Below are 10,520 nucleotides of genomic sequence, written 5' to 3' on the forward strand. Positions count from 1 at the left end.
TGCCTCTTTCGGTTACGAGGTAACCTAGGAATTTGCCGGAAGGTACTACGAAGGTACACTTAGCTGGGTTTAGCTTCATGTCATATTTGTTGAGGATTTCGAAACATTCTCTTAGATGGGAGATGTGGTCCTCCCCCTTTGAGGATTTGACTAACATGTCGTCGATGTAGACTTCCATGGTTTTTCCGAGTTGTCCAGCGAACATTTTATTTACTAACCTTTGATAGGTAGCTCCCGCTTTTTTTAAACCAAACGGCATGACCTTGTAACAATAGGTTCCTCGTTCAGTTATGAATGCGGTTTTCTCTTGATCCTCAGGATCCATCATAATCTGGTTATATCCTGAAAAGGCATCCATAAAGGACAAGAGCTGGTGTCCAACCGTTGCTTCGACCAAACGATCGATATGAGGTAACGGGAAGCTGTCCTTAGGACAGGCTTTGTTTAAATCGGTGAAGTCTACACAGATTCTCCATTTCCCATTCTTCTTTTTTACTACCACTGGGTTAGCTAGCCAATCGGGGTATTGTACCTCTCGGATGGACCCGGCCTTTGTTAGTCGATCGACCTCGTCGTTGACAGCTTGGACTTTTTCTAGACCTAGCTTACGACGTTTCTGTTTGATCGGTTTAAAAGTAGGGTCTACATTGAGCTTATGAGTGGTGACATTTGCATCTATGCCTTTCATGTCGCTGGTGGTCCATGCAAAGGTTTTGATATTCTGTTTTAGGAATTCGACGAGCTCCTTTTTGGTTTCGAGAGGTAGCTCGGATCCGATGCTCACATGTTTCTCAGGATTTGAGTCGTCGATGCTAACTTTTTCGGTGAGGTTCTTAGGGGGACCTCGGATATTTCGTTGCATTTCGCGACTCTCCTGGATCTGTAATTGCTATTGGGGGGATTCTTTTATGATCTCGAATCCTCCCAGCTAACAGATCCTTGAAATCTTTTGGCTACCGTGTATGGTAGCTATTCCGTTGGTTGTTGGAAATTTCACGCATTGGTGATAAGTTGAAGCTACTGCTTTCATCTTATGAATCCAAGGCCTTCCGAGGATTGCGTGGAAAGGGGATGGTTTGTCGACAACTATGAAGTTGGTCATTTTCATGACTCCGCCAGCTATAATTGGGAGCTTAATTGTTCCCAATGAGGTGGCTGTTTCACCTGAGAAACCTACGAGGTTGGATTTCTGGTCGACAATTTCGTAGTCGTCTATTTCCATTCCCTTTAGTGCGTTGTAGAAAATAAGATCGACGGAGCTTCCGGTGTCGATCATGAGCTTAGGTACCTCGTACCCTGCTATATTTAATGTTATGACAAGGGCATCGTCATGAGGTCTATCGAGGTCTAATGTCTCACTCTCCCAGAAAGAGATCTTAGTGTTAGACTCAGGCTTGGTCGGTTTGGACTGAGTGTTTGACACAGCTTTCCGTACGTGACTTTTAATAGAGTTAACGGAGTCTTGACACACATCGGACCCTCCAAGGATGTAATCGACCCTTGAGCCAGGGCTCGATTGGGGAGGTGGTTTACTCAAGAGGGCCTCGATTTGTAGGCTTTTTCCTTGTGGAAACTTTCCAAGGATCATATCGACTCTCTTTTTGGGAGCTGGGGGTGGTGAGTCTGTTTCTTTTTCAGGTGACCTCTCGCGTTTTGGAGAGCTATCTCTGGGACCTCTCTTCTGATAAGGTTGTGGCTTTTTGAGGTCCACATCTTTTATTTCTCCGGCTGCGAATTTAGCAGCCAGTTGTCGTTGGAGGTCCCAACATTCTTCGGTTGAATGTCCCTTTCGATCGTGGTAAGAGCAATGTTTGCTCTCGTCATAACCTTTGGACCAGGGGGCTTTAGCTGTCGCGGCGACAGGTTTTTCTTCCTTGTCTTCCTCGACTACGTAAGAATGTTCTCCCTGGGTCTGATTATTTCGGGAGCTACCTCTTTTGTGAGGTCCCTTTCCATCGGAGGCTTCGCCTTTCGGGTGACTCTGGGGTTTTCTGTGGAGCTTATCTAATGCTGCCATTTCCTCCTCCAAGGTAATGTATCTAGAGGCCTTATGGAGGGCGTCATCGATAGTTGGAGGGGGATTTAGCGTTAGCTCCGAGAAGAAACCTGATTTATACCAGAGACCTCTCCTAAGAGCCTCAATGGCTACCTGATCGTTGGGATTCGAGAGTTTAGTTCTTACTGCTCTGAACTTTTCGATGTAGACTCGCAGTGAGTCTCCCAGTCCTTGTCTGATCTTCCAGAGGTCAGCCTCAGACGCTTGTTTCAGGATGTGAGTTGAATATCGCTTCATAAAGGCGTTAGCCAATTGATCGAAACTGTCTATAGAGTTCGGCTCGAGGCTGGAGAACCATTCGAGAGCTGTTCCGATCAGGTTTTCGGCAAATGTTCTGCAATATCCTGCATCACACTCTTCCTTTGTGAAGTGAGCTTTAACGATAGCTAATCGGAAGGCTCTTAAATAGGCCTTTGGGTCTGCGTTCCCATCGTATTCAGGAATCTTAATTTTTCGAGTATCTCTTATGTAAGAGTTGGCAATTCTATCGGTGAACGGAGTTCCACGAGTCTCCTCAATTAAGCTCTCGATTTCGGGAGCTGAGCTCGTTACCTTGTGAACTTGAGCTCCCAATTTCTGGAGAGCTGCGTGGGTTCGCTCCATGTACCTGCGAATTGCGTCAGGTCCCTCGAAGGGAAGGACATTTGGGTCATTATCAGATACTCGGCGAGCAGGTTCCTGGTGAGACCGAGCTCGGTCGTCTTCCCAGCTAGCTGGCGAAATAGGTCGCTCATTGGTCCTTAGGCTCCGAGCGAGGTTAGTGCGGAGAGCTGCAGGATCAGCATCCGTCCTTTGGTATTCGTCTGTGCTTGGGGTTGAAACCCTAGCTTGAAACACTGAAGCTGATGTTCTGGCCCCGGACGGTATGTTGGTTCCTGCTCCAGACCCGGAAGGAGGTGGCGGTGGAGGCAAACGGGTGCTCCCACCGGTGTTTCGATCAGGCATGGAGCTAGTTGTAGCTACATTGCTCCCCATGGTGCTGGTGATAGGAGGGGTAAACGCAGGAGCTGTCCTAGCGCGAGGCGTTTGGAAAGCAGGTTCCTGCCCTTCTGCACCTGGGCTATCAGGGGAGAAGTTCAGGCGCTCTCTAGGGAAGGAAGGGTCAGCTAACCGTTCATGGAAAGTGACTCCTCTTCCCTGGTGGACGGACGGTTGGGTCGTTGCGGATTGAGATCTGGTTATCTCTTCGAACTGTTGCTGCCGTTCGGCTAACTGTTGCACCGTTCGCTCGGTCTCTTGAGCTTTGTCCACTAACTGGAGCATCATCCGACGGATCTCAGAAAGCTGATCTTCCGTTTGGTTCGGAGCGGATTGATGCGATGGGTTATTGAGGGCTGAGGACCCAGAGTTGGTCCCTCCGGAGGCTCTCGGGTTATTTGCCCCCGGAGCAGTGCGATTCGGTGAGCTATTGCTCTGTTTCGATTGATCGGGGTTAGATGGATTCGTTCCGTCTAATGGATTCATCCTTTAAGCTTTAGAGAAAGGGATTCGATTATTTGTCCCCACAGACGGCGCCAATTGTGAGAGACAAGGTTTCACTTCTTAGATTTAGGTTAGGTCAAGAGAGATGAATGAGAATCGTGGGCTGAATCCCGTAAATAAACTTGAAGAATGAATATGATTTTATTGATGAGTTGAAAGATGATGAATACAAAGGAATGTATCTTGAGATGACTGCTAAAGAATACGTAATGCTTTTAATCTAGTACAAAAGTTGATATATGGAAAAGAGATGGCTTGTCTTTTATCTTCTCCGTCTTTATATAGTATAGGTTTCATTGGCAACTCTTCAACTGTTCTCCGAGATATTCGGCTTCAATTACGGAACTCGCTTTAGGCTCCTCTTGACCGAGTCTCTTAAGGTGTTAGCTCACTTTCTGTCGTGACCTCTGCTATGATGTCTCCCAGGTCCAGTCGTCAGCTCGGCTTTCAGCTCCCTTTGTTATGATGGGCTTATCGCAACCCACATGCTAGCTCACGCTTATCGGTACCTCACCTGAGGGTCATATTCGGGTCCAACACACACTCTGTTCAATGTGGTTCAAGTAGCTCATCATATATAATCTGGAATTTTTTAGAGGGATAATCTGGTTGATGGAGTCGAGGCAAAAGCCTAGGAGTTATAAAGAGGCAGTACAACATGAAATTTGGCGCAACTCTATGAAAAAGGAGATGAATGCTTTTGAGGAGAACAAAACGTTCAGCGTAGTAGATCTTCCCCCGTGAAAGAAAGCTATTGGTAACATGTGGGTTTACAAATATAAATACAATGCTGACGGCACAATGGAGAGGCCGAAGTCTCGTCTTGTGGCTTTGGGCAACACGCAGATCAAAGGAAGGGATTTCAAAGAGACTTTCGCGCCTGTGGCGAAGATGACTATAGTGAGAAGTCTATTGCGTGTAGTTGCAGGAAAGGGTTGGATTGTCCATCAAATGGATGTTCATAACGCATTTTTGCATGGCGATCTGAAAGAGGAAGTGTACATGAAACTTCCACAAGGCTTTCAACATCCTGATCCCAACAAGGTGTGTCGCTTGCACAAGGCGGTGTATGGGCTTCGACAGGCACCATGATGTTGGTTCTCCAAGCTAACAGATGCGTTGAAGAAGTATGGTTTCAAGCATTCCTATGCTGATTACTCTTTGTTCGTGTACTCAAGGAAAGGGATGGAGTTGAGAGTGCTTATATATGTCGATGACTTGCTAGTGTGTGCTAATGATGTGCAATTTGTAAGCAAGTTTAAAGAGTACTTGAGTAAGTGTTTTCATATGAAAGACCTAGGGAAATTGAAATATTTTCTAGGAATAGAAGTGGGACGCGGAGAAGAAGGATTCTTACTAACTCAACGTAAGTATGCATTGGACTTAATCTCAGATGTTGGTTTACTCGGATCAAAGCCAGCTGCCACTCCAATGGAGCAACACCATAAACTAATGGAGCAACACCATAAACTGGCCTTGGATAAGAGTTCGTTCCTTCAGGACGCTGAGCAGTATCGGAGACTAGTAGGGCGTTTGATCTACTTGTCTATAACGAGACCTGACATATCATATCCAGTACACATACTTGCACAATTCATGAAAGCACCAAGAGAGTTGCAATAGGAAGCTGCAATGCGTGTAGTTCGATATCTAAAAGGAACTGCAGGACAGGGCATTTTGCTTAGTTCACAAGCTGATTTCAAACTATCAGTGTTCTGCGATGCAGACTGGTCAGCATGTCCAGTGACCAGGAGATCGTTAAGCGCGTATGTGGCTCTAGTTGGTGGCTCACCGGTGTCGTGGAAGACAAAGAAGCAGAAACTAGTGTCACACTCTTCAGCTGAAGCTGAATACCGGTCCATGGCGCAGGCAACAAGAGAAATAAAATGGCTGCGGGGATTGTTAAGTGACTTGGGAGTGAAGCAATCGAAGTCGTCTGAGTTATATTGTGACAGTAAGTCCGCTATTTACATAGCAGCCAATCCGGTCTTCCACGAAAGGACAAAACATATAGAATCAGACTGTCATCAGGTGAGAGATGCGATACAAGCCGGGATACTCAAGACTGTACATGTTCGAACTACTGAGCAGTTAGCCGACGTATTAACAAAAGCGTTGGGGAAAGCTCAGTTCGATTATTTGTTGTTCAAGTTGGGAGTAAGAAACTTTCATATTCCCAACTTGAGGGGGGGTATTGGAGGATAATGATGAGTTTAGATATACTTGAGTTGTTAAGATAATGATGTAATTAGTTGAGAGAGATCTTGAGTATCTAGAGTCGGTGATCTCGTTGTACTATATATATGTGAAGAGAGTACGTGAATAAACGACACTTTTACACCAAGTTAACAATTAACACTAGATGATCTTATTTAGGGAAGGGTCTCGTATTTGCTCCTTCCTCTGTTGCTTCTACATTCATTCAATCCTATTTGATCAGAGCTCCAGTCTATCTATGTTCTGATTTCCCTCTAGGGGATCGATATATATTTAACTGTTACAAGTGGAGTTTTGTTTTTGAACTGATTCTCTGTTACAAGTGGAGTTAACAAACCAAAACAACTAGACCCCTTGCTAAACTCTCTTTTTTAACAGTCCCGATAAAAGATTAAAAATACTACTAACATCCAAGTTTGATTACTAAATTGTTTAGCTTTAACAAAAACAAACTATCAGGCTAACACACTTAGTAACCGACTAACGAAGACAGCCACTTCATTACAACAATGGTTACAAGTGAATTTAGCAAACCAAAACGATCAGACACATTGCTAAACTCCCGTTTTAACCGTCCCGAGAAAAGATAAAATAGATACTGCTATCTTTCAAGATTCGTTAGGCTGTTACTACACTGTTTAGCCTTCACAAAAACAAACCGACTGGCTAACACAACAAGTAACCGACCACTAAGCCTTTTACATATACTATGTCACTTAAATGATTTGATGATGAAACGTGTGTGTGTTGTGGATTATGATATCACAGGGAGGAGCAACTATAATATGGGATATAGTGGTTGGAGGATGGGACTTGGATTACACGGCACAGTTTGTATCAAACGCTGAAGGGAGTTATGCAATCGTGGTGGAGAAACCAAGAAAGATGAAAGCTACAGATGAAGCTGCGAGCAACTCTGATTGGCCAAAATGATTTATCCCGTGTTATGTATTTGGGACGGGAAGATTATAATTAGCCTAATTATTAGGAAAACTGCCAATTATCTTTAAAATCCCTATATGCAATGTAAGGGTAGTTTAGTTATTTGGCTTCTCTTCTTCCCCCATGCAAATCTGCTCTTGGGTATTTTGCTACCCAATTAGTAGATTATTTTGACAAAATTGACTCTAAATCTGAAATACATAATGATCCAAAATACAACAAATACGAATTAATAACTCGGAAATTTATTTGTTTTCTCCTCTCCTAAATTCTCAGAAAGACCAAACAAGGCCCATGATCAACGATCCAACAGCCAACATATATCCAATGGAAGCACGTCGTAACCCATGACCCGAACTAGAATCCGAGTCAGAGCTTGAACCCGAACCCGGCGAGGGAACGGCGGTGGAATCAGAAGAGACAACGTTGACTTTGACCTTCATACCTTGTTCACAATGCCCTGGGGTCCCACATGCGAAATAACGAGTACCTGTCTTAGACAGCTTAACGACGTCGTTTCCAGAGCTTAAGGAATTTACGGTTGTTCCCAGGTCACAACTCTTGTATGCCGTTTCGCTTCCCAACTCTACAACGCTGTGTAGTCCGGAGTATTTAAAAACTACAAGGAAATCAAAACGGTTTGGTTAGTATCAACCGGTCGGTTTGAGTAAATAAAACTGAGTTTAGAGAAAAACGTACGTACCCAATTGGTCGCCGACTTTGAAAGATTGATCGGACGACCAAGAATCGAAGTCAACGGATTCTTCCCAGCCTTGGCTCCCGCCCATCACATGTTGTGCTGCTAACGTTGACTTAACCGCCATTAAACCGGCAAAAGCCAGGATAGCAATAACTGCTTGCATTTTCTTTGGTTTTAGTGAATTGAACCCGGTTTAGCAATACTTGACTTAAGCTTTTTGCTAGCTAGTGCATATATATAGGGCAATGCATGAACTTGGTTGCTTAAGAGATAAAACTTGGGAAGGAAAGAAACAAAACAAGCTTGGAGTCGAATCAAAGCTAAGATCTTTGGTAGTTGTCAAATCTTTAAATTAGTATTGTGCTCTGTTTTTTTAATTTTAATTCTGTTATATTTTATGTGTATGTTCAAGTAGAACGTTTGCATCAGAATTTCCAGACAAGTTAAGAAGCCAAAAGCCTTAGCATACAAGCAAGACTTAAAACCACCCGGTTTGGAAACAGAACTTACTATCATCTTTGTTGGAGAAAATCATTTTTGTTTTCTCTATGTTGATGATGTTACAATTTTCTGTCACACAATCTGATATGTAATGAAAGAATGAACCATTTAAAGATTCATGAAGCTTCATCAGCTACCAAAGTCCTAAATTATCAAAACACCATAACTTCTCGTGTTCTTTTTTACATTTTTACTTCAACTCTCGGATTCATTTTCGTCTCATCACAGTAAGTGAAGTATTCTGTAAAATTCATCAGAGCTTTTACTCTGATATCTGTTTCTCATCTTTTCATATACAAAACGTTATATTATTATTCTCTACATCTCATTTCACAGCATCAACCGCAGTTTCAGAGCTCAACTTCTTCCTCCTCTCCATGAAACTTCCACCACATGAAGAGAAACTAGGAAGACATCGATGATGCTGCCTGTTGGACTTCTTTTGTTCCTTCACACCAGCGTCTTCAATGGCGGCCTTGCTGACCTCGCCTGAGTTTGCAACTGAGAGGTAAGGAGAGCTTAGAGCTGATGACGCTGCAGAGCTTTCCTCCGGTCGTTCTCTAATACTATCTCTGAAAAGCTCACCAAGCTTCTTCCTCCTCGGTCTTGGCGCTGGAGAAGAGCCACGAGAAGACTTCTTGTCTTGGAATCTAAGGCTTTGGATACGAGGTGGCCTGTCCGAGAAGCTGCACTTTGGAGTGTTTCCACGCGATGGAGTGAAATCTGAGTATAAAACCGAAAATATGAATATTGAAAAATAAAAAAAAATTATGTCAATTATAAAACAATAAACTAAAAAACAGATCCAAGTTTTTACCGCCATTTACGCTGTGGAAATCATCATCGGAGTCAGATTGTAGCCATTGCTGCGTTTCGAAAAAGGTTTCATCTTTACTTCCTGTGGAACAAATAAAAAATATTCATTTCAAAACTTCAGAACAGATTGTAAGAGTATGTGAATATGAGGAAATACAACAAGTCTATTCCTTAAAAACAGAGGAGATGTGAAAATGAGAGGAAATAACAAGGCAATGCCTTAAAAAGATTTAATTTAAAAAAATAATAATATGAAATTACTAAAATAGGCAACTTTGTAAATCACAGTTCACCAACATAGCTCACTGCCTTTTCAAAATTACTGTTGTGAGAGAAAAAATCTCTGTTGACACGGGAAAGTCTTTGATTTTGACATAATTTTCATTTAATGACATTAAATCTATAATGAAAAAAATCAGATCAGAGATATGATCTTACCAGATAAGAACGAATCATATGAATAACCTAAAAGTCTCTCTCTATGTAGAAAAATCATATTTGATCTTGAAAACCATTAATTAAAAATATGAAATAATGGAAAAATAATTTCAGATGCTGTTTTTTTTTTCCGATCACCGAACCACCACATGCCAATGAACATAAAACATCAATTATTGTGATCGGACAATAACAAACATTGAACCATCAGACAAAAGACCAATAATCGAGAAAGCTTAAACACTAATAAACAAAAAAAAATCAGGACATGAATTAATAAAAAAAAAGAGAGGTTTTTGAAATAAATACCGAAGCTTTTTTTAGAAGAAGAAAACGACCACCGAGGTTTAACAGCCGGGGAAGTCACCGGAATCGATGTTGGACTCTTTCTCGGCGATTCTGAAAAATTGAATTAAACGAATACACATATAATCAATATTTATTTTATATAATATTTAACATGAGAAACCCCACATCACAGTCAGATTCAGTATCATCATGAAACAGTCATATTCGACTTTTAACTCGAAAAAAAAATCTTAAGGTTAAAATCAAATACAGAGACGATGATCTCTCTCTCGATTGTAAGAAAATTACCAAAGGTTTTCTTGGTAGAAGGAGACGAATTAGATACGATCGAGACGACGGCGTCGTTTTTCTCCACTGAACTAATATCCTTCGTGGGAGATTCTGGTGTTACCATATTGTCTGTTCTAAACGCAGACTTGTTGAGCGACGACGAAGACGAACCCATTCACCGGCGTTGACTTTTAGATAATTTTTTTAAAAAACTTTATAGAAAGTGGAGAAACTTTCTCCAGGAATTATGTTTTAGTTTTGTTAAATAGTGGTAGAGAGACGGACTATATGATATGATCCTATTTTATTTGTTTCGGGTCCGAGAAGGCGAAGTGGGGGTCCCACACGTACACGGTGCCCACTCAGTAAAGAGGAAACGGTGTCGTTCGCGTGGGTGACTTTTGGGAATTGACGTACTTTATGTAAATCGGTGATTAGTGATTACGTATTGTCTAGATTAGGAAACAATATAATTCTGAATTTATCACTTTATTATTTAATTTATTATGCAAACTGGCTGGTTGATAAATTCAGTTGGCATTAAGTGATCATCATGACCGAATCTAGGTGAATTTTCGATTTTAGTTTCCAAATTGTTTTAAATAGTATAAATAGACATAGAATTCCAATTTTGTTTTAAAATCATTTATATATCTATAGCGAAATGATTATTCTCATTCTAACTCACACATTAAAAATTAGAATATTTAATATCATTTATAATTTTAATAAATAAAATATATAAATCAGCTACAAAATAAAAGTGAATTTAAAATTTTTATTAGATAA

General features: G+C 41.6%; 2 protein-coding genes across 2 annotated transcripts; both read right to left on the reverse strand.

The window, feature by feature from the left end:
- Positions 1-6,870: 6,870 nt before the first annotated feature.
- On the reverse strand, positions 6,871-7,762 carry LOC106322491 (mavicyanin-like). Its single transcript, XM_013760530.1, has 2 exons — positions 7,401-7,762; positions 6,871-7,316 (listed from the first exon to the last, which is right to left on the reverse strand). The coding sequence occupies exons 1-2, from the start codon at positions 7,558-7,560 to the stop codon at positions 6,970-6,972; spliced, it is 507 nt and encodes a 168-aa protein (XP_013615984.1). The 5' UTR covers positions 7,561-7,762; the 3' UTR covers positions 6,871-6,969.
- Positions 7,763-8,057: 295 nt separating this feature from the next.
- On the reverse strand, positions 8,058-10,012 carry LOC106322490 (uncharacterized protein At3g27210-like). The gene is made up of 4 exons (XM_013760529.1): positions 9,750-10,012; positions 9,462-9,551; positions 8,716-8,796; positions 8,058-8,621 (listed from the first exon to the last, which is right to left on the reverse strand). Exons 1-4 carry the CDS (start codon positions 9,904-9,906, stop codon positions 8,224-8,226), a joined length of 726 nt encoding a protein of 241 aa, XP_013615983.1. The 5' UTR covers positions 9,907-10,012; the 3' UTR covers positions 8,058-8,223.
- Positions 10,013-10,520: the final 508 nt, after the last annotated feature.

The sequence above is a fragment of the Brassica oleracea genome, chromosome C2 (assembly GCF_000695525.1).
Source record: "Brassica oleracea var. oleracea cultivar TO1000 chromosome C2, BOL, whole genome shotgun sequence".
In the NCBI taxonomy this organism is placed as follows: domain Eukaryota; kingdom Viridiplantae; phylum Streptophyta; class Magnoliopsida; order Brassicales; family Brassicaceae; genus Brassica; species Brassica oleracea.

Bases quoted from the DNA above. Each gene is read 5' to 3' on its own strand.
- LOC106322491 (XM_013760530.1), bottom strand. From the start codon at position 7,560: ATGCAAGCAGTTATTGCTATCCTGGCTTTTGCCGGTTTAATGGCGGTT. The intron at 7,317-7,400 runs GTACGTACGTTT...ATTTCCTTGTAG, and splicing joins CAAAGTCGGCGACCAATTGG to TTTTTAAATACTCCGGACTA.
- LOC106322490 (XM_013760529.1), bottom strand. From the start codon at position 9,906: ATGGGTTCGTCTTCGTCGTCGCTCAACAAGTCTGCGTTTAGAACAGAC. The intron at 9,552-9,749 runs GTAATTTTCTTA...TCAATTTTTCAG, and splicing joins TTCTACCAAGAAAACCTTTG to AATCGCCGAGAAAGAGTCCA. The intron at 8,797-9,461 runs GTATTTATTTCA...TTTGTTCCACAG, and splicing joins TTCTTCTAAAAAAAGCTTCG to GAAGTAAAGATGAAACCTTT.